Below are 24,817 nucleotides of genomic sequence, written 5' to 3'. Positions count from 1 at the left end.
ATCACTTGGCTTCATAATTACCAAACGGCTTTCGGCTAAATGACCCGCAACCCCTGGACAAGCCGGTAATCTATGTATTCACCCTCAGCATGGTTTTTGTTGAATACTCGCGCGTTTACTGCTTCAGGTTTATAACTGCATAGCCCTTTCTCCCATTTTGTCATATTTAAAACTCCGTGTGAATCGGTTCTAATTCCTATAAAATACTCCTGTGGCTTGTCTAACCCATCGCCTTCTTCAAATCCAACTTAGATCTTAGAACGTTTTCTTGGGTGGGATGAGATGGTTTCCATTCCTTCCTGATAACTTTCTAAGTTATCAGTATTCTGAGAAATGAGTTTTATAAAATTTTCATGTTCACTAGCGCCGCCTAGTGGTAGAATTGCGAAACAAGTGTTCATTTGTATGAAAGTCTATGTCATACTGATCAACTTTGCCGAAGACACCAACTTTCTAAGTTATCGGGATTCTGAGATATGAGGTTTTGAAAATTTACTTGCTCACTAGCGCCACCCAGTGGATAAATTTCAAACTTCGCAACTCATCATCTGTAAGTTATTGACGTACCCAACAACTGGGATTGAATCGACTGTATGGTACAATTAACTGTTTTTGGCTACGCAGTCATAAAATGAACAAACGACGTTATTTATTTGCCCAACGTTTCGACACGGGGTTTGTGTCTTCTTCAGGGGGTACTGTAATTGATTATTTTTACTAATACTGTATGTTAATGTCTAGTTGTTTAAACTTACAATCTTTGTGTCGTTATTTGTCCTATGTTTCGTCTAACTATAACTGTCGGATCACGCTGTTTTTGGTACATGCTGTAAGGTTTGAATGTGTTACATAATGTGGGAACTATCACTGAATATACCTTTTAAAAACTAATCTTACACTTTAAAATTTCTGATTTTTCTCGCACAACTTGTACTGGCAATGGCGCAAACTTTCTACTCAACTTTCTTCTATCTTTCGGATTGATTAGCGTGCCCTATCGGTACAATTGAGTCCCTCTCATCGCTAACATTTCTCTTTGGTGCATTTTGTTCCCTTCTACTTTTTATGTCGTGCAACACTGCTGCGTATGTCGTACTCAATCACAGACCACACAGTCAATAAACGAACGGACATAGATAGATTGAGTACGACATACGCAGCAGTGTTGCACGACATAAAAAGTAGAAGGGAACAAAATGCACCAAAGAGAAATGTTAGCGATGAGAGGGACTCAATTGTACCGATAGGACACGCTAATCAATCCGAAAGATAGAAGAAAGTAGAGTAGAAAGTTTGCGCCATTGCCAGTACAAGTTGTGCGAGAAAAATCAGAAATTTTAAAGTGTAAGATTAGTTTTTGAAAGGTATATTCAGTGATAGTTCCCACATTATGTAACACATTCAAACCTTACAGCATGTACCAAAAACAGCGTGATCCGACAGTTATAGTTAGACGAAACATAGGACAAATAACGACACAAAGATTGTAAGTTTAAACAACTAGACATTAACATACAGTATTAGTTAAAATAATCAATTACAGTACCCCCTGAAGAAGACACAAACCCCGTGTCGAAACGTTGGGCAAATAAATAAAGTCGTTTGTTCATTTTATGACTGCGTAGCCAAAAACAGTTAATTGTACCCAACAACTTTGCCGAAGACGCTATCCTTCCAAATTATCAAGGTCTTGAGCTGTCGCATATCGTAACGTTTGCTTGACGACCTGATATGGTTCCTGTAGTGCAATTTAGCATCAAACTGTTGATGGTGCCTCTAGTGGCCAAGTTGCCAACTAATCTATACACTGAATTCTCATTGATACGACTTTTTCTTACGATTAAAAGATTTTTTTATACGATTTTATAGAAATTACACGATGTGTTTTTGGAAAGATTCTTCTCTCCTGGTCGCTATTTCTTTCCGACAAGGCTTAATTTTTTTTCAACCAAAGATCTCTCTTATCATCCTTGATATTATGTCAAGGGTGTCCCAAAGTGTTATAGAGGCACTAAACGAGATATAAATTCGATGTCTTTACGCTTAATAGAACACGTTCGGTGTAGTTTTAGATTCGTAGTAATGAGCTGAATTTTTGTATGGTGAGAAGGTCAATTCTCCGTTTCTGCAATGAAATGGTGCAAAACCCGTGTGTATATGATTCCTTGCCAAATTTGATGCTGTTTGAGCAAAACTTTGCATAACTATGTTGTTTATGTTGCAAGAAATGGAGAAAACAACAACACTGTTGCCCAAAATTTTGCTCAAACAGCATCAAATTAGACAAGGAATTATAATACCCTCGCTTTTTGCACCATTTCATTGCAGAAACGGAGAATTGACCTTCTCACCATACAAAAATTCAGCTCTTTACTACAAATCTAGTACTTCATCGATCTTTCCTATTGCAACAACTGTGTGGATGCAGAAGTCTTCATCTATTGTTATAACCGTGGTCGAATTAAGCAATTCTATGACCGTGTGAACGTGACTAATAGCATTATTGATTATGTCGCTGTGTTGTCACGTTTTTGTACACGAGTGAAATAGGATAATTAATCTACATATATCTATATCGGAATCGGCTTTGAAGAGATGACAAAGCTGAAGTTTTAAAGAAAAATATGCTATTTTTACGGAGAAGTATTTATCATCTTCCTCGAGATGTTATATGCTTATCAATATTATTACTATTATTTTTTCATCCGTTTTGTTTTCTTATTTTTTTTTCTTGTTCTTGTTGTTGTTTTTGTTGTTTTTTTTATGTGTTAGGATTAAGGACATGTGTTTAGTTCAACTTATATTTATATTTACCTAGATCTTTACCCGCTGCTACTACGCCTATGAAATATGCGCCGTAAATTATGAAAACTTGAATAGGGCACCCTTTTGTCAAATGAGACCTTTAGGTATTGAGTCTATAGTGGGAAGATGATAGTACACCGTTTGATCGAAACAATATTGATTACAAATTCACAAGAATCCGTTTATTTGGATGATATGTACAAGACAAAAAAAATCTCTCCTTCTGAAGTGCCCTAACACCCTAATCTCGGTGCTGCTTGTAGGGGATGTCCACCTTGTCGTCCACTTTTCGCCGATGGGTCGGCGTCGGGAGAACCGGATTCGAGGGGGCGCGATCCCACGGTTGCGGATAGACGGGACTGCAGTAGCACGGTTTCCAGTTGCCGCTCGAGTCTTGCTGGTGGCCCTGCTGCGTTTGGTGGTAGGGCACGTAGCTCTTCACATAGATGGGATTACCTGTGTGGCGAGTGAAAGCGAAAAAAGGGCCATGCATTAGTGATTTGATGTTTGGAAGGTGTGACTAGCTGCTGCATCGAAATGTGCAGAGTGCAGAGGTGATTGATTTTTGAATAGCGTAACCGGATTCCGCAGTGACCCAAATATTTCTGGTTTAGTTTAGTGAATGCGTTTTTCAGATGGGGTAAAATCAAATAGTTGAGACCAATTTTTACTACAGACAGATGTAGGGTCGATACAGCCCAGCCAGTGAACGCGCGGCTATTCAACAAGATTAAACCAATGTTATTTTTCTACAAATTCCTTCCCTGTACGGATAAAGATCTATAACGAAAAAAAATGTTTGTTTTTTTTTTCTGAGCGTACAATCTGCTGCTACTCGAATTATAAAAGAAAAAATTGTGGTTGAACTGTGAAAGCGATTTACATGCCTTGTTTCACTTTCGGGTTTTCTGAAGTTCTGCACTTAACCCTTCAGTACGCGCGCTGTTGTAAAAAGTACAACCTTATAAAAAACATCGCTCAGCGTATACAGCGCGACCGCGGTGAAATTTCGGTTGCTTGGTGGCACGCCGAGGACCTGGGATCGAATTCCACTCTTGACAAACTCGCAAAATGTGAGTTTTACCTTCAGAAGGGAAGTAAAGCGTGGGTCCTAAGATGAACTAGCCAATACCGCTAAAAAATAATTACTTAGTTCGCTTTTACCAAAGTGAATTGAATTACTTCATACTTTTCGATAAAGCAAAGAAACAGTTATATAGTGCAACATTTTCGTAAGCCTGTGGGAAATTTCTGAGACCTTACTCACTGTCGTAAGTAAGTGACATGGAAGGTCACGGAATGAAACATTATAATGCTATAGCACATGGATGCTAAATGTATGATTTGTTGTGGTATTAAAAGTAGTTGCCCGAAGAAAAAATATGCCAGAAAATTATAATGTTATAATTGCGAGAGGTACAATAAATCAAACTGACCACAAGCTAACTGATCGTGATCCAGATAGCATGTTTGCTTCCTATTTTGAATAACAAACATATTCCTTATGTTTATAAAATTGTTATTAGATAACGTTTTGGTAATGACTGCAAATTAATATTTGAAAATTTAGAAAAGGAATACTTGTTTTCTAAATAGAGGATGAGCTACTCATCTTTAAATAAGCCAACTAGTTATCCCCGGCAAACTTTATTTTGCTTACTGCGTCAAGTTAAAAGATAATTCATGTTAAAAGAAAATGTATATGTTATAATCCTAACCTAATACGGAGAAAGTACTGCAAATAAAAAAAAACTGATGGAAAAATGTGTGCAATATGACGGGGTTCTTTTGTTACAGGTTAAATGATGCAACAATTTTTAACAGTGCAAGCGCATCAAACATCACACTTTTTCTTTATGTATATGGAAAAAAGTGCCCATTTTACGGCATTTTTCGTCCCAGGATTAGGGACAGAGCTGATATCGTGAAATCCTGGGATTTTTTAGTACTTCATACCAAACAAGTAAATGTTCGAGAAGCCGAAAAATTGGGAAAATCCCCTTACGTCATAAATAGACAACCCTTAAAAACCGAAAAATGAGATAATAAAACTTAATTTACCGTATTGCAATGTTCAATCAAGTCACTCGTGTAGATGCAATGAAGATTTCAGTCATATAAATATACAAAAAAAAATACTATGACCAACACAGTACATATGTTTTTTTTGGCTTTTTGCACCAAGAACATTATACCAAATTACAAATCCGTTCTTGACATCTTCACAAAAGTAGTGTAGTTTGGTGTCAAGATCATTTTGTCTGAAGCAAGCATTGAAAATTCCAATTAATTTGCAAGATATAATAATAACACAAATTTTCAACCAAAAACTTGATAATGCCATTAAACTAAATTTTGGAGTAAACTAGCATAACCCTAAAATTGTATTGCTAGTTTTTCAAAGGTTCTAGTCTAGTCCAGTATTCGCCTTGACGGAGGCTCTCTGAGAGAATTGCGCTGTGCGTGAAATCAATTTTTTTAACATGGGAAAGGATAGGAGCTGCATTTTCAAATGCTTCTAAAATATTTTAGGGACTTCAGATTGAAAAAAAGTGTTAATGTTTTGCAATATACTTTCAATTAGCTACATTATAACTGGTTTTAGACAAAAGTTTTTAAATCACAATGTTATGTCTATAATATAGCGTATCAAAATCTCATTTTGTCGGGGCCCGTGGCGCAGTGGTCCACACGTTCGCTTCATAAGCGGATGGTCATGGGTTCGAACCCAGCCCCGGCACTTGCAATTTTTCGTCAGTTGCTCTTCCCCCCCGAGAGCAGCTGGCACCTGACCCTCTTCAGAGCATATAGCTCTAACGGACCCGGAATTCGGATATCGGCGAACCGCAACTCATAATGGACCCCCAATCGGATTGGAAAAGGAACAGCAGCCACACATCAGCATCACCGTGCTCATCATTCTACCATGGACAGGGTAGAAGAGTGAAAGAAGCACGCAGGCATCCAGTTCGATGAAGAAGAATAGAATAGAATACATTTAGGCGCGCTGTACAAAGTGGAAGTGCAGCGTCCAATTGGAATCGCTCACGTAATACCCTAGTGGATAAAAGAGCTGTAAATTAGGTTAAGTGATTAAGAATAAAAAAAAATCTCATTCGATAACATTAAGAACGTTTTGCTTGAAAAAATTTCTATAAAGAATTAGAAGCATTTGAAAATGCAGTTCCTATCCTTTCCCATGTTAAAAAAATTGTTTTCACGCAAGCGAAATTCTCTCAGAGAGCCTCCGTCAAGGCGAATAGTCTACACTTACACAGCCATTCACTGGAATAATCTTGAATAATTATAGAATCGACTACTTCTATCCAGCTTTTTACGCTGGTTATAAACGACGTTTGTTTTTGCTATTTCTTGCTTTGAAATATTATAGTTGGATCTGAGTAGGTAGGCGATACATTTGGGTTGTAGATTCAAATGTCAAAAGTTTTCACAAAGATTTGTAATAATGTACACGGAGAACTAAAATTTCCTATTTTTGGGTTTATTTTACTCAAAACTAAGTATATCGTTTAAACTTTCTACCCAAAATTAGGTGGTTAACTCTTTCTCCCCCACGGATGTTGTCAAAAACAAAGCGAGCTGCATCGACCCACCGGGGGTACTTTGGCCCAATAAGCCAATTTTGGGTAAATACCGTTTTTGTCAAAATTGGGTTGAAAAAACTCTCGTTTGGGTTGAATTTACCTAGTCTTGAATATATTTTTTTTGCTGGAGTTAAAGGCAAACTACCTAGTGTGAGTTTATTCGATTTTCTCAAATTTGAGGTATTGGGCCAAGCTATTGTGTTGCTTCAAAAGAATTCAAATTTGGGTAGTTTGACGACTCCGTGTAAATTTTCTTATTTTGTTTTAATAATTGAATTCCTTTTATAAGATTTTTGGCACCTGGATGACGTGATTTTACTGGCGGAATTAAAGCAGATTTGAACAATACATTTCTTTGAGGATCCGTGACGCCTTGAATCCCTGGGTTTCCACCGAGCAAGAACTGGGTTGGTTCTCAATGTCTCACTAACGATAGCATAACCTGGTTCCCGGTATACCCAGTCAGGGCTTTCCCAAGTGACACCGCGGAGTAGTGAGGACTTCTGAGATGTATTGATTTCAAAACATAACCCTTTTAGATCTCGCCTTGCTTCTGTTCTAGTAAGGGTTTCGGGTGAACTATCCAGTTCATTCGAATCTCGCCAGTGACTGCGACAAGGTGATGGACTCTCATGCCTACTCTTGAACATCGCTCTGGAAGGTGTGATGCGACGAGCCGGGCTCAACAGCCGGGGAACGATTTTCACAAAATCCGGTCAATTTGTTTGTTTTGCGGACGACATGGACATTATTGCCAGAACATTTGGAGCGGTGATAGAGCTGTACACACCCGCCTGAAACGCGAAGCAGCAAAGGTCGGACTGGTGGTGAATGCCTCAAAAACAAAGTACATGCTGGTAGGCGGAACCGAACACGACCGGATCCGTCTGGGTAGTAATGTTACGATAGACGGGGATACTTTCGAGGCGGTGGAGGAATTCGTCTACCTCGGATCCTTACTGACGGCTGATAACAACGTGAGCCGTAAATTCGGAGGCGTATCATCAGCGGAAGTCGGGCCTACTACGGGCTCCAGAAGAAACTGCGGTCGAAAAAGATTCACCCACGCACCTAATGCACCATGTACAAAACGCTCATAAGACCGGTGGTCCTCTATGGGCACGAGGCATGGACCATGCTCGAGGAGGACCTGCAAGCACTCGAAGTTTTCGAGCGACGTGTGCTAAGGACGATCTTCGTCGGTGTGCAGAAGAACGGTGTGTGGCGGAGAAGGATGAACAACGAGCTCGCTGCACTTTACGGCGAACCCAGCATCCAGAAGGTGGCCAAAGCCGGAAGGATACGGTGGACAGGGCATGTTGCAAGAATGCCGGACAACAACCCTGCAAAGCTGGTGTTTGCAACGGATCCGGTTGGCACAAGAAGGCGTGAAGCGCAGAGAGCAAGATGGGCGGACCAGGTGGAGCGTGACCAGGCGAGCATTGGGCGCGACCGAGGATGGAGAACGGCAGCCACAAACCGAGTATTCTGGCGTACTATTGTTGATTATGTCTTGTCTTAATGATGTTGATCAAATAAATGTATGTAATGTATGTGTGTATCTGAAATCATCTATGGAGTAATCACTAGAAGAACTATTCAGTGATTTCTTAGAAAAAAAATGCTTGAGGAATTTGAAACAAATTGTTGGAGAAATCACTTTGACAATTCACAGGAATAGTTCCTGGAAGAACTTCAAGGGGACTTCCTGGGAGAGTTCTTTATGTTTTTTTTTTGCAGAAATCCCAGTTGGACTCATCAGTCATTCCTGGAGACACTCCAAGAATTTTTTTACATTGATTGATTTCCGGCCGTCTTGATTATTTATGGGACTTTTTGGCGCTGTATCGATCTTCGGGATTCTTTAAAAACAACCGGTTTGGTTAAAAGCCAACGTTTCGTATGTTTATTAATTCATCCTCAGGGCAAACTACAAATTTCACATTTAGTCACTAACATATAACATACAGATTATACAAATTACTTACACCAAACAGTTATTTCTATGTCAAGTGGTTTTGGAACATGGATTTTAGAACGGCTGACAAAATTACTCTGCAACATTTAAACAAAATTCGGACATAGTGACTAAATTCATTTGAATGGGTCTAACATTTAACGTAGCACAAAATTTACACAGCTTTTACCCGCGCACATAATAGACCATATCTCACTCTCTATGTTTTATGTTCTCTGTTATCTCTTATTCTCTTCTTGTCTGTTCCATATTGGTTTTGCTATCTCTCATTTGAGACATTTTGATTCATAACCGTTTGGATGTGCGCGGGTGAAAGCTGTGTAAGTTTTGTGCTACGTTAAATGTTAGACCCATTCAAATGAATTTAGTCACTATGTCCGAACTTTGTTTAAATATTGCAGTGTAATTTTGTCAGCCGTTCTAAAATCCATGTTCCAAAACCACTTGACATAGAAATAACTGTTTGGTGTAAGTAATTTGTATAATCTGTATGTTACATGTTAATCAGTGACTAAATGTGAAATTTGTAGTTTGCCCTGAGGATGAATGAATAAACATTCGAAACGTCTGCTTTTAACCTAACCGATTGTTTTTAAAGAATCCCGATGACCGATACAGCGCCAAAAAGTCCCATAAATTTGTTTCTACTTATTCGTTTATTGAAGGCTCTTAAAGAGAAATTGTTTTTATACATTATCTTGCAATTGCTCCACAAATGCCTAATGTAAATATTCTTGTTCTGAATAAGTGTATCAATGATAAAAAATTAAAAACATATATCCATGATTTTTATATGCGTAATATTAAACAATAATAGGTTTAAATTGATCTTGTCGGAAAAAATCGAACAAATAATTGTTAGTATGTTTGGCATAAACGTTTGGAAATTATTGAGCATGTGTAAAATACTTTGAATAACAATACAAAAATAACAAAGTCGAAGTTTATTAAGAAAATTATTGTATTATCACTACGCAAAGTTGTGCTCTTGCTTTCTTGGATACCCTGTTGTAACGAACGCGAATCAATCAATTTGCATTTCAAACTCAAGTTGTCATTTTCCTTAAGTTATACAGCGCACCGCATGGCATATTGTTAGTTGCAATATGCGCATAGTTGACAATTCTCTGCTACCCAAGACAATTACGTCATAAACTAATCTTCTACGAAGGACCAAGAAAGAGACCCATAAATTGTAATGAAAATAGTGACGCACCGATAGTGGCGGCGATAACAAAGTAGAGATAATAAGAAAGGGACCCAAAAGATAATGAGTCAAATCAGGTAGAATGTATTGTACATTCATTCATATATATAAGGCTTAGCATTAGTAATAAAGTTAGTTCTAGACCACAGTTCTACAGTGTATGTTTTCTACATCCGAAAACCGTAAAGCTCCGGTGTCACATTTTGGTGAACTACCAGAGAGGAAAGTACTCGCGACGTTGTGTTGAAATTGTGCAGTGATACCGGCGCGCGGAGATCAACTAGAATAAGTGGAAAGGACTCCGACAATATAAAAAGTTGTCGTAATAAATAGCTACAGTGATTGATTTTGTAACGTGGTTTACTGTCGCCAGGAGTGCAGTCTGAGTGTTGTGCATTGTCACAAAATTTAACTGTTACAAATCTTGAGCCAATAGTGGCAAACATTCGAAAGTTGTGAATAGATATTCACGAATCGTGTCTAAAATACCTTGTGTGTTGAATATTAAAACCCAGAGTGGTAATTCAAGTGAAACTAGGACATTGGACATTTTTGAAAATAGTGAAACTGCAGTGTGTGAATTAACAAAAAGGTTTGGAAATACCTTTAGAAGCTGTCATCAGAAGTGAACGCGCAGATCCGGCAAAAGGAAACAGAGAAGCAAAGTAGCAGCAAACAACCAGGTGAGAGTAAAGTGAACATTTGCGATGGCAAAATCAAAAGCTATGTTCCAATTCGTGGAAAATAAGAACGGAAACTGCCGTTTATGCAAGGAAGCTGACACCAAGGATAATATGGTGTCTTGTGACGATTGTGATAGGTGGTTCCACCTTAGTTGTGTGCACCTTAAGCATACGCCGTCACAAGAAGAGCGATTCCTTTGCGCCAAATGCGAATATCTGGAAATCGAACGAGCGACATTATTGGACGTAAAAGTGAAGTTTGATTTAGCGAACCAGCTAAATGAATCGCTGAAAATTCAACAAGATGTGGCAAACAGACGTCAGTCTGAAGGTTCTTTAAATGCGACGAGGCAAGCATTAATCAAGCTTCCAAAATTTAGTGGAGAGGCTCGTGAATGGCCGAAATTCAACAGCATTTTTAAGGACACATCTGCCGAAGGTAGATTTACCAATCTCGAAAATTTATCAAGATTGGAAGAAGCTCTGTATGGCCAAGCTGCCAAGAGCGTGTCAAATTTGATGATAGGGGCTGCTAATGTTCCTAGAATAATGCAACGGCTTGAAGAAATTTATGGGAGACCGGAGGCTATTTATCAGCAATTATTGAACGAGCTGATAAAAACATTGAATCAACCCAAACTCCATACTATCGATATTGCTAACGCATTGGACGATTTGGTTGTGACAATGGAAACATTGGCCAAGCCAGAATTCCTTCATGATTATCGGTTAATTACTGACATAGTATCAAAGCTACCATTTAGTATGCAGATAACATGGACAGAAGCGCTTCAAAGAAATGTCAGTCAGCCAACTCTCCATGATTTGAATAAGTGGCTGCAAACTCACGCAACGACATTACGGAGATTAGCACCACCTACAAGAAAGGAACAAAAGCCCAGAATCAATATTCATAACAATCCTTCAAAAATGCAGTGCAACATTTGTAAGCATGAGCATCAAACGTTCAAGTGCAACATATTGAAAAACCTCAATGTTGAGCAAAGGCAACAACGAATTCAACAATTGAAACTGTGTTTTTCTTGCCTGAACAAAGGACACGGTAGTAAGTTTTGCAGAAGCAAGCGAGAATGCAAAATAGACGGTTGCAAGGGAATGCACAATCGTTTATTGCATAAAGCAGCCGTCGAGAAACCCAAGGAAAATCAAAATCTGGAGAAGGACAAAACTAACAATAATCATCATGGAAGTCGAAAATCAACGGTATATTATCAAATAGTACCAGTAACGTTGCAGAATGGAAACCTCTCTTTGGAAACATTCGCTTTCCTTGATCCCGGCTCGTCATTAAGCCTTTTGGATCAATCGGTAGCGGATAAACTTGGGCTCTATGGACGGTCAGAACCACTGGAATTAACCTGGACGCAGAACGTTTCAAAGGAATCACCTAGCCGAAGAGTACAGCTGTGGATACGCGGACATGGAGGAAAAACTTATTCAATGAAGGATGTCAGGACCATCGAGGACATTGAACTTCCAACGCAAACATTGGATATTAAACACATGAAGAAGGAGTTCACTTATTTAGCTGATGTTCCAGTTCAGGGATACGTCAACGCCAAGCCCACGATTTTAATTGGTATGGAGCACGCTCATTTGTTGTTGACGACCGACAGAAGGATAAGTGACGAGAACTCGCCGATGGCAGCGCGTACCAAACTAGGATGGTTGATTTTCGGTAAGGTATATAGAGGTGAGCCTTCATATTCTTTTTGCATTAGAGAGCATGAAAGTACAGATTTAAGAGCAATTTTTGAAAATTATTGTTCTACTGAAAACTTTGGAGTCAACGTCGTTAATAAATTACCAAAATCAGCAGAAGTAGAAAGAGCTGAATCAATTATTAAAAATACAATTAAATATGAAAACGGACATTACTCAATAGGATTATTGTGGAAAACTGAAAGCATGAGTTTCCCTCCAAGTTTTAATAATGCTTTCAAACGTTTGGAAATATTGGAGAAGACATTAGCTAGGAAACCAGAGCTAAGAAAATGGGCAATTGAGTCATTTGAAGGATTTGTTAAAAAGGGTTATGCCCGTAAGCTTAGCCCACGTGAGCTACTACAGGAACATCCAAACACCTATTATTTGCCTCATTTTATTGTGACAAATAAAAACAAAGTCCCACCTAAATCAAGAATTGTTTTTGATGCAGCTGCAGCAGTAGAAGGAGTATCTTTTAACTCAGCACTGCTTTCCGGTCCTGACACAGTAAAATCTTTGTTCGGTGTTTTGCTAAGATTCAGAGAGTTCAAAATCGCTGTTACAGGGGATATACAAGAAATGTTTCAGCAAATAAAAATTGTTATGGAAGATCAGCCTGCACAAAGATACCTTTGGAGACAATGTGAGGCCGATAGGGATCCGAGCGTATATGTGATGGAATCAATGATTTTTGGATCAACGTGTTCTCCTGCTTGTGCTCAAGCAGTGAAAAATTATAATGCACAGCTTTTTAAGGATGATTTTCCAAAGGCTTCTGAGGCTTCTGAAAATAACTTTTATGTTGATGATTATTTGGATAGCTTTGATGAAATTAAAGAAGCATCTGAAGTTGTTCAGGGTGTTATAAATATTCAACAGTATGCTGGATTTCATCTAAGAAATTTTATTACAAATTCGCAACAGCTTGCCAACGTTATTCCTTCAGAAAGACTTCATGTTTCAGAAATAAAATGGTTCGAGAATAAAGAAATACCAACTGATAAAGTATTGGGTATCTATTGGAATACAACAACTGATTTGATCGAATTTCAATTAAAACTTGATCGATTGGAATTCACAAGGTTGATTACAAAGAGAGAAACTCTCTCGTTTGTAATGAGTATTTACGATCCCTTAGGGTTAATTTCGAACTTCACAATTCATGGTAGAATTCTTTTACAAAAATGGCATAAAGAATCTTCTGATTGGGATAGCCAGTTACCAGATAGTTTATCAAATTTTTGGAACTCTTGGATAGATATGCTTAAACTTGTCACCCATTTTAAGATTCCAAGATGTATGACCTTGAAAAATGCATTGTTTTATGAGTTGCATATGTTCGGAGATGCTTCGGAAAATGCTTTTGCTGCCGTTGTGTATCTGAGAAGTGTTACTGCAAATGGCACTGATGTGAATATAGTATCAGCAAAGGCAAGAGTTTCACCGAATAAAATGTTATCCATACCACGTTTAGAGTTGCAAGCAGCAATATTAGGGATAAGATTGTTGAATACCGTAAAGAAAGAATTAAGAATTTCGATTTCAAAATGCGTCATGTGGTCAGACAGTCAAACTGTCCTAGCCTGGATTAATAGTCAGCATAGGCGGTATAAGCAATTCGTAGCTCATCGAGTTGCTGAAATCTTAGAAACAACTTCAATGGATCAATGGAGATATATAAAACCATCATTAAACCCTGCTGATGAAGGTACAAAAATTAAAAAGGGAGCATCATTATGGCTCAATGGACCATCGTTTTTAAGAAAATCAGAAAGTTATTGGCCAAACTGGACAGTAAGTATGGAAACTGATGAAGAGCTGAGAAACTATGTAAACATTCATCAAAGAATACATCCTTACTCTTTTATTCAGGACGATTATTTTTCGGACTGGTGGCGTTTGGTTAAGCGAACTCTAATAATAAAAAAGTTTACCGATTGGATTAAAAATAAAACAGATTTTGATCGTAGCACTAATTATGATGATGTAAAATGGGTTGAAAACGCGATATTCAAAAAAGCTCAATGGGATTGTTTCGCAGAGGAAGTAACATTACTGAAAGAAGGTAAAGAAATTGAAAAATCCAGCAACTTACGAAAATTGAGTCCAATGCTTGATAATCATGGAGTACTCAGAGCAAGAGGAAGATTGGAACACGCAAGAAGCATACCCGAATCAGCAAGAAAGCCAATTATATTACCATATGAACATAATATTTCTTTTTTAATTGTAAAGACATATCATGAACGGTATTTGCATCAGAATGACAATGTCGTGATTGCAGCTATTCTTCAAAAGTTTTGGATTATTAAACAAAGGTCACTTTTGAAAAAGGTCAAGAAATATTGCCAAGAATGCATTATTGCTAACGCAAAACCAGTACCACCCATGATGGCACCCTTACCAGATTATCGGACCGAATCTTTCTTGTATCCATTTACGCATACTGGAGTGGATTACTTTGGTCCATTTGAAGTTGCAGTAAAACGATCAAGAGAAAAACGTTGGGGTGTGATTTTTACATGTATGTCTAGTAGAGCAGTTCACATCGAAATGGCTGAGAAATTAGATACAGATTCTTTTATTGTCTGTTTGCGTAATTTTCAAAACAGAAGAGGAAAAATTAAGCACCTTTACAGCGATAATGGCACCAACTTTGTTGGAGCTGACAATGAATTAAAAGAACTAATTGTGAATATTGATAAAAGAATGAGAAACGGTGATGCGGCAGCATTAGCCTTAAAATGGACATTCAATCCTCCCGCGGCATCCCATTTCGGCGGAGTATGGGAGAGGCTTATTAAAATCATAAAGTTATCGCTATATAAAATGCTGAAGCAGTATGGTAGTCGTTTACCACGACCAGCAATTTTAAGATCTGCTCTGATCCAAGTAGAATTTATTTTAAACTCTCGTCCATTAACACACATACCAGTAGAAGATATCGACGACGAAATAATGACACCATTTCATATTCTAATTGGTCGTGCTGGAGAATATGTACCACCTTATGATCCAACTGCAATTCACTTAGAAAAACATCATTGGAAAAAGGTTCAAAACTATGGGAAATATTTTTGGGATCGGTGGACGAAAGAGTACCTTCCATTATTGTTGAAACGAAATAAATGGACTAATCAAATTGAACCTATTAAAGTTGACGATATTGTTGTAATAACTGATGATAAGGCACCTCCTGGAACATGGTTGAAAGGTCGAGTAATCAGTGTTAGAATGGCTAAAGATGGACAAGTAAGATCTGCTGAAATTAAAACATCTAAAGGTATTTATGAAAGACCAGCCGTCAAAGTGGCAGTTTTAGATGTTCGGAAAATTCAAAAGCCAAAGCCATCTTTAGAAACAAATGATGATTTATTTCAACAAACTCAAAACTTTCAAGGAAGTCATGACACAATTCCACTTTCAGAACCGAAGAAACTAGATTCACCAGATTTAATCCCGAATCAAGATGATCATGAAGAAATGTGCAATCTACGTTCGAATAAAACCATAAGAACAAAAAATCCTAGTAACTTCATATCGTTTATGTTGCTTGTATACATGTTTACATTAATCTTTGGTTTCGAAACTAGAGGATTGATAGCATTTGATTGTGCCAACCCAGAGGTAAACATGACAAGTTACTCGCTTCTTGATGTAGCTTCTTGTATTCCTCAGAAAAGTAATTTGAGTTCAACAGAAATAACAATACAGGTTTTACAAAGGAATGTAAAAAGTTTAACTAAAGTTCTTCAATGTAAGGTAATAATTCGAAGGTCCATAAGACATTGTGGAGCATTTTCGCATACTTCAGATTATCAGTATGGATATTCTTACATCGTCAAAGAGTTCAATTCAGAAGAATGTACAAAGGTACACGCTTTAGGAATTGTATCGCTGACTCATGACAGACAAATTAATGAGCTGAAGTTAAATTCCACTACAAGGGGTGAAACGCTTATTGTAGGTAGCGTGACTGGAAATTCATGCAACGGAGGCACATATAGTACACCATTCTATACATGGACTGGGGCACTAGTTTATTATGAGTACGAGATTGCTCTATACGACTATATTGCAAATATTGACCTTGAAAATGATCAGATATATTTGAAAAATGGTTTAATGTGTTCGTATTCAATTGGAACATGTCTAGATTCCGAAGAAGGTTATTTGACCTGGAATGTAGACTTGAATCAGTCCTGTGAAACAACTGAATTTGAAGTAATTTATGAAGGACTTGTCAATAAAACTACAAGTTTAGAGGGTAATATAAAGCAAACTCATTCAGTGGTTTACAGCACTATTTCAGAAAAGCAAGTATTTTCGATCAAAACACGAGAAGATACTCGCATTTGTGGTTACAACGGATTTACTACTGATCATCCTAGAATTTTAATAATTGAAACAGAGAGTATTAGATCTCCATTTACACGAAAAGCAAACAGTGGAAAAAATTTGGATTTGTTTACTTATTTTAATTCCAAAATTACTCTTGTAGAAAGTTATATTGGTCAATCTTTAAATGATATTTACAATATGGTTATGGCTGAAATGTGTAAGTTAGATAAAGTTCTTTTAGAAACTAAGCTTACACTGGCTAGGCTTAACCCGAATGAATTCGTCAGCAGCATAATGAAGAGAAATGGTTACACAGCAGTAGTCGCTGGCGAAGTTTTGCACGTTTTGGAGTGTAAACCTGTTTACATTACACCAAGATTTACTGAGCAATGTTATCAAGAAATTCCCGTTTTTTACAATAATGTGTCAATGTTTTTAGCTCCAGTTACACGCGTTTTACAAACATTAGGAACAGAAATAGAGTGTACTCCTCTACTTCCTGCCAAATTCAAATTTGGGAGCAGATGGTACACCACAGATGGAAGATTACGAGAAACCACTGCGCCAAGTAAACTATCAACTGATATTGTTACCAGCTGGTCATACACGCCATTGCCAAACTTAATGGAGAGTGGGGTTTATGATTCCAACAGTTTGGTCAAAATGAGGAACATGATATATGAACAAGGCGAAAGACGTGTAGCATCTTCTGTAGTTTATAAAATTTTAGCTGGACAAAATCCTAATACTCAAGGCTTTAGATTTGATGCTTTATTATCTGAGAAAATAATTGATGGTGCAATACATAAGTACTGGAACAAAGTGTTGTCTTGGAGCACATGGTTGGGAAACACTACGTCAACATTCATCGGTATTTACCTATTCGCTCGAGGTTTAAAATTTATTGTTGATACAATCATACATAGTCAGATATTATATGACATCTATGGTTTCAGTTGGAAACTAATAGCATCATTCTGGGACTCATTAACTAATTTTTTGTCGCATAAAAACATTAGAAGGGAGACGGTAAACAAAATGGAAAATAATAGATGTTCAGAAGAGAATCAACAACCAAACAATGAAACAGAAGAAACAGAAATGAACCTGTATAGAGGAAATGTGTATCCAAAATTCAACACAAATGTCTAGTCCTAAGTAAAAAGACAATATTAATATCATTTCATATAATAAGTAATAAATCGCTTCGACAATTATTATTGTAAATCTAGTAGATTTACGGGGTCCGGAATGTAACGAACGCGAATCAATCAATTTGCATTTCAAACTCAAGTTGTCATTTTCCTTAAGTTATACAGCGCACCGCATGGCATATTGTTAGTTGCAATATGCGCATAGTTGATAATTCTCTGCTACCCAAGACAATTACGTCATAAACTAATCTTCTACGAAGGACCAAGAAAGAGACCCATAAATTGTAATGAAAATAGTGACGCACCGATAGTGGCGGCGATAACAAAGTAGAGATAATAAGAAAGGGACCCAAAAGATAATGAGTCAAATCAGGTAGAATGTATTGTACATTCATTCATATATATAAGGCTTAGCATTAGTAATAAAGTTAGTTCTAGACCACAGTTCTACAGTGTATGTTTTCTACATCCGAAAACCGTAAAGCTCCGGTGTCACACCTGTATTGCATAAATGAATGATTCATGACAATTGCTCATATTACAATTAGGAGTGAAAATGAAGTATCACATACCCAGATAGCATTTACTCACCGTAATAATCGTACTCTATCCTCCTGATATAGGGCCTTTCAGTGGTCCACAGCCCCACCGGTTGATACCGGTTCCACCCATCATGGGGACCAGAAGGTTTTCGATCATCATTATTGTTAACGAACGTAGTTGGTCTCGCACTCAACGTAACTCCTGGTCGTTTTCCATTTAAATCATTCGACGAAGTTGGTTTGGGCGTTTTCCCCTTTGTGGGTACTCCTGCCATTCCTTTGAACACTGGCACACTTGCATTATCGTCGTCGTCGTCATTACTTTTTCCGCTTTTCTTCCCATTCGAACCGGGTCTCTTTCCGGAATCCTTTTTTCCATCCACTGTGTTAGTTTCATTCACTGATTCTTCTGAAATTTCAATGGTAATGTCCGTTTTCACCCCGATTGTTGGTCGTTCAACCGAGTCTGATCCAGAACTTCCGGAACTGCCCGAACTACTATCTTCACTTTCCGCTTGCGAAACGCGTTTCAACTTGGATGTATCAACCGTCACCTGAATCTTCGGGTAGTTTCGGTACACATTGACGAACCCAGAATCATCGGCAGGATCTTCCACGTCAGTAAAATCCACATTTGAAGAAGGTTTCACAGCACCACATCCTAAAATCAGCACCGTCACAAGGACCACAACTCCCGGTAATCGCTTCATCCCGCTCAAATAGGCCTTCTAACACAGCGGCGTTAGAACAAACAAACGATCTCCAGCCGCGTCAAGCGACGAACTCTAACTGATCTACAGATTCTGAGATATATTCGAAATTAGCTAAATTGATTCGCATGTCTCGTTGGTTGGCTGGCTTGACCATCGCGGCTGCGCGTTCTCATCGCTGCTGGCTAGTTGTCGTCAATCAAGTCGAGCTGCGTCGTTGTATCTTCCACGAGAACCCACCCATCATCGTCATTGCTTAGGGTCATTATTGTCTCTTTCAAACAGAACTGCGAGTTGAAGGAAAGTATAGAACATGCTCAGATTTTTCATTTCTCTAAAAGTGTTACTTGAACGACAAATTTTGACGATAAGTCGTTTCCCATTTCAAGTATTACCTTAAAATGGTTATACAAAGATCAAACAAAGCAAACAACTTAAGAAACCATTACCAATCATTTTGATTTAATACGAGTAATTATCAACCAACAATGAATGTGATAAAAGAGCAATACCGTTTTTTATAGCAACTCATCAAATTTTCAGTATTTATAAACGCAAAATACATAATATAACCTAGAGTATCTCGAGATCGATTGTCATTGTTTGTTACTCGGAAGCCACACATTATTTTCAACAATCAAAAAGAGAAGCCCCCACAGTTGTTGGGACTGAGAAGGAATGGAGATTCAACTCTGCCACTTAATTCAGCGAGCACACAATCGTTACGCCTTAGGTACGTGGTCAATTGCAATTTTCACGGCCAAGATTAGATGTGGTGATAGAATTAAGCGATTGGTGATGGTGGGTGGGTGCTTGACTGAAAATGGAAGAGCATGGGAAAGATTTCGTTGTGCCTGTTCTTCTTTAATCAGTTAAGCTGAGTTTGCTGGAATGTTTTATTTGATGCGTTAATTAGGATGAATCGACAGAATCAACAAAACTTATGGACTTATGCAAGCATTAGAATGGGAACCGAAATAATTTAGCAATGGGATGAGTATAAGAATTGACGTCATTACATTGCTTCTAGAGATTCGCCTAATTGGTTTTTTAGATGGTACAGTTAAACAATGCACAGAGTAAACCTTTCCCTGCAATGAGCACTTGTTTTCATTTGCCAAATGTCAAACAAAAAAAAATCGATGCGGCAGACAATAAACCAATGATCGATTTTTAGAAAAAAAAAATCACTGTACATAGTTGTATGGATCTTGGATTATTTCAAAAACTTTATGGATCGTTCCCAAAAATGTATATAGCATTTCCTATATTTTATGGATCGTTTTCCTGTTTTCTATGGATCATTCTTTGAATCGTTTCAGCCATTCCTCGGAGCAATTTATAAAATTCTGGAATTTATTAATGATACATTTTTGAAAAAAAAAGAGCCCTTTCGACAATTTTTCATGGATCCAAATGATTGCTTTATGGTTTGCTTCTGTGGAATATGTAAAAGTTATCAATCGATCATTTGACAATTTTTGATGGATCATTTAAAAAAAATTAACGGCGCAAACAATAGGCTGCCGAAATCCATAAAATTGTAAGGAGCACTCTCTGAAAGATCGTTGACGGATGAATAACAAGAAAATCCCAGGGAGAGCCCGAAGGGATACTGAGATAAGGAAGAGTGAATTTTTTTTTGAATTGCCGAAAGAATCCTGGAAAATTTCCATTGCGAATACTTATGTATCGAATTTCAGAAAGAATCTCGGGTAAAATCCGCAGAGGTAAACTAGAAATAATCCTTCAGAAAATTCCTCAAAAAATTTTGGGACGAATCTCCAAGAGAAATCTGGGAGGAATCAATAATGGAATCACTGATGGAACGCCTGGAAATATCTCTGAAGAAGTCTAGGCAGATCTCCCTGAAGAAATTCCGGGGGAAACTCCAATGGAATGCCAATGAATATGCTTGAAGAAACTCGGGAAGAATTGCATGAAGAAAACCTGGAGAGAATCTCGGGAGAAATCCTGTAAGAATTTTCTAGAGGAATCCTGGGAGGGTACAATGGAGGAATCCCATGGAGAATTTATGAATAAATCCTGGAAGCAATCCCAGATAGAATCCCGGAAGGAATCTCGGAGGGATTCCCGGATAGAATCCCTGAAAGGGATACCGGGAAAAATTCTTAAGGAGTCCCGGGAGCGAACCCTGATGGAGTTTCGGGAAAAATCCCTGAAGGAATCCCAAGAGGAAGAATCTGAAGAAATTTCGTGGAGAATCTCTTAAGGTATCCCGGAAAAAATCCCTGATGGTGAGAAAGAATCAGGAAAGAATCTCTGATGGAAATATACCTGAATAGCTCCTTGAAGCAATCACGGAGGGGACTCATAAAGGCATCTCGGGATAAACATTCCTGAACGACTAACGGGAGAAATCCCTGATGTAATCACTGGATGAATCCTTTACAGGAATCCTGGATAAATTAATAAACAAATCCCGGAAAAATCTCAAAAGAATCTCGTGAGAAAGCAATGGAACAATTCCGAAAATAAATCTAAAAAAAATCCCTCGAAAATCTTGAAGAATTCTCTTAAAAGAATATTTTCGGTAGGCGTAGCAATCCTTGAAAGAATCACTGAATGAATGTAATAACAATTTTTTAATGCATACCCGGTAAAATAGAAAAAAATAATACCAAAGTTCTAAAAAATGCCTGAAAGTAATCTCGGATGAATCTCTGGAGTAATTTTTGGAAGAATTTCTGGACGATTACCTGCAGATTACTGGAAAAATTCTTTGAGGAATTCCTGGAGAAACTCTTGGAGGAATTCCTGGAGGAATGTTTGGAGAATTTCTAGAGGGATTCTTTGAGGAATTTTTGGCAGAATTTTTAGAGAGAAATTCGGAGAAACTCTTGAAGATATTCCTGGTGGAATTCTTGATTACTTGAGGTAATCTTGTAGGAATTTCTGGTAGAATACTTGGAGGAACTCCTGGAAGTATTTTCGAGGAACTTCTTGAAAAATTCTTCCTGGATTTCTTGGAATACCTGAGAAGATTATTTGAGGAATTCTTGGCGATAGTCTTGGAAGAATTCCTGAAGGATTTTTTTGGAGGAGCTACACCGATAAGGTAAAGAGATTTAGTATAGCTTGTAGAGCTTGAAGGTCTTTATTCCAGAATAACTTGAATGGCCTAGATCACCAAGTGAATGTTGCTTAGTTATTAGAATTGCACTCCGAGGCTAGAGTAGCGCAGATTATATTCCACGAGCATTCGCTACAATAAAAATATCAAAAGATTTACAGATATTGCAACCCATACTTCAAAATACATTGGGTCCATTTGAATACCAGTGGACACCCAAATAGCTACACATAGAGATGCTCGCAATATAATGAGGTGCAACAGACACAAACGTAAAAGAATTATGCCGATAGAGTGAACAGAAACAAGAGTAGAGCCTGTAGACCTTGAAGGTCCTAATTCCAAATAGTTTGGAAAGCCTGGAATACCCCATGAATGTACCAAAAGCATTATAGTTGTGCACTGAGACTCCATCAGTAGTATAGACTACATCTCACGAATACTGTTTACAATTCAAGCATGATACAGTATGTAGATATCGTTATCCAAACTTCAAAGTGTTTTGGAGGCCTTTTGTATTTCACGGAATGACCAACTACCACGATATCGAGTTGCTCGTAGCATTGCGAGGTCTAATGTACATCAACGTGACTAAATTTCATGAACAGTGTGAACACAAATGATGATGGATGTTGTAGATCTTAAGAAATTGAATTCCAGAGTAATTTTGATGACCTAGATCACCCAATTCATGTACCATGAATATTCTAGGAATGCTTTGAGGCTTTCTGAGTAACGTAGACTATGTTCTGTGATGATTAATCGTGTATAAAATTTGGTATAGGATGTTGGATTTGTGAAACAAACTTCGGAGTACTTTGGAGGCCTTAAAATAGCCCTGGGAAAAAAACTTCAACAGACTATGATGGATTGTAATACATTGCATGTCAAGGATCAGTGAAAACTATTAATGATTAGCAAAAAGATGAAATTTGAGTAAAAACATGTAAAATTTATAAGAAAATACAAAAAGCAACGTATTTTCGGTTACCAGCAAAAGGTAGGAGGGTGCAAAGGGGGGGGGGGGGGTGTGGTACCATGCATTTCTTAGCACAACTATTATACGAATCATAATATATCTACTTTCGTGACTACTTTTACCCGCAGTCAGAGATACGCGCGAGACAGTCGCCTAAGAAAACAGACCTGTTTTCAAATTTCCCATCATAGTGCTCTTTGATAATTCTTGAAAAAAGGTCACCACATGGCCGGGTGGTACGATGACTGCTGCGGCTGCACGTGGCATTTGCACTGCGATAAAATTTTGTCCACCATTGAAGGCCCTGGAAAGTAGTCGCCATAATTGTGTTTTTCTTGCAATGCACAATATTTCCCTTGACTATAAAAAAAATCAGGGTAAAATGTTTGAAAACAAAGAAGATACACTGAAGTTTTTTTTTACGCGGTTTTTTTACGCGGTTTTTTTTACGCGGTTTTTTTTACGCGGTCCGTCCTAAAAAAAAAACCGCGTTATTTCAAGACCCGTCGTAAAAAAAAAACCGCGTTATTTCAAAAACCGTCGTAAAAAAAATCCGCGTTTTTTCAAAAACACGCGTAAAATAGTCAGCACCACATCTAACGTGACTTGACTTTTTTTACGACGTTTTTTGAAATGACGCGGTTTTTTTTACGACGGGTCTTGAAATAACGCGGTTTTTTTACGACGGGTTTTGAAATAACGCGGTTTTTTTTTACGCGGGGCCATTACCGTCGTAAAAAAAAACTTCAGTGTATTGCATTTCTGCCAAAAGTAGAGCATCCCAGGTGTTTACGAGTCAATAACTGCGGAAGTGCTCAAAGAACACTAAGTTGAAGCGAGGCAGGCCAAGTCCCAGTGGGGACGTCGAGCCCTAAAGAAGAAGAACATGTCGGGTCTGAGACCATTTGGGTAGGAGCACCTATTTTGGGCACTTGCTGCTATGTATAACTAAGTCAATTTTGAATCGATTGACTTGATTTTTGAGATACGACTAGAGCCGGGTTTAACTTTTAACCCGAACGGCGATTGATAACAGCCGCATTCTTGTGTTCCGCTGATTTCTAGTTTTCGAATTTCTCCCGATTCGTACCACCCACCCAACATCCTACTGGGGTGCTGGTGATGAACGGAAAAGGTGCAGTGTTTTATGGAATAAAAAACAGACAAACGATCGTGTGCAAAGTACGATCTTTACAAGTTGATTAAGATCGAGCCCTGAGGAAGATCCAACCCAAGGACCGAAACGTTGGCAATGATATAAAATTATCAACGCTTTTTCCCGTGACTGAAAGCCGAAAAATTCCGTAGCTATCAAATTCTGTAAGTAACTCGTAAGTTTGCTTTTGAGACAGATCTTTAGGATCCGCTATCCAGCACAAAAGAAGTAAAGAAAAACCCCTATTCGATTCTCAAAGCTACTCGTTGATTGACAATACAATCGTTCCTGTTTGTCATTAAACAAAGACGCAATATGTTCCAACTTGGTAATTAGCTGTTTTGAAATTCTACTCCACTTTTCGTTGTAGTCTCAGCTTTGCTGAGAGTCTCAGCTCATGCCGTTTCTCCGTCTTAATAGTAATGTCACCTCTCACACGCCACAGAAACGGAAGGAAGTTGCGTGATTTTCCAAGAGCTCATCTTCATGCGACGAATAAATCAACGTTTGATCATCAAAGCGAACGCGGCGGTCAAATTCATTGCCACGGTCACAACCCGTCCGCAGCGCAGAGCTTTAAAGCGTGTGCGGCGAGGTTTTTCCTCGCGCCTCAAGGGGTTAGCGCGTGATCCGTACCCTCTCAGGGTGGATAATTTATGGCCAATTGTCGACCCACCATGTACCGCCCCCTTCTCACTTGCAACGAACCGCTGACTGCAGAGCTATACACAACGACAGTAGTAGCGATCTTAACTCACAGATCGTCTCCAGCATGTCGCGTTGAGGGCATCTTCCAGCAGTTTTCCGCGAGGCGATCAATCAGCTCGAGTAGGTA

The 24,817-nt window shown here is 38.3% G+C and overlaps 1 protein-coding gene across 1 annotated transcript; it reads right to left on the bottom strand.

Annotated features, from left to right (window-relative positions):
* Window positions 1–2,780: 2,780 nt before the first annotated feature.
* Window positions 2,781–19,049, bottom strand: LOC109420593 (uncharacterized). The gene is made up of 2 exons (XM_029853680.2): window positions 18,093–19,049; window positions 2,781–3,261 (listed from the first exon to the last, which is right to left on the bottom strand). Exons 1-2 carry the CDS (start codon window positions 18,751–18,753, stop codon window positions 3,047–3,049), a joined length of 876 nt encoding a protein of 291 aa, XP_029709540.2. The 5' UTR covers window positions 18,754–19,049; the 3' UTR covers window positions 2,781–3,046.
* Window positions 19,050–24,817: the final 5,768 nt, after the last annotated feature.

The sequence above is a fragment of the Aedes albopictus genome, chromosome 2 (genome assembly GCF_035046485.1).
Source record: "Aedes albopictus strain Foshan chromosome 2, AalbF5, whole genome shotgun sequence".
Lineage (NCBI taxonomy): Eukaryota > Metazoa > Arthropoda > Insecta > Diptera > Culicidae > Aedes > Aedes albopictus.
The sequence above is the reverse complement of the archived record's forward strand: the minus strand, read 5'-3'. Positions and strand labels throughout refer to the sequence as shown.

What these genes read in the sequence shown, in the direction of transcription:
- LOC109420593 (XM_029853680.2), bottom strand. Translation starts at nt 18,753, where the DNA reads ATGAAGCGATTACCGGGAGTTGTGGTCCTTGTGACGGTGCTGATTTTA. An exon ending in GATAGAGTACGATTATTACG is followed by an intron (nt 3,262 to 18,092) that starts GTGAGTAAATGC and finishes CTCGCCACACAG; the next exon opens with GTAATCCCATCTATGTGAAG.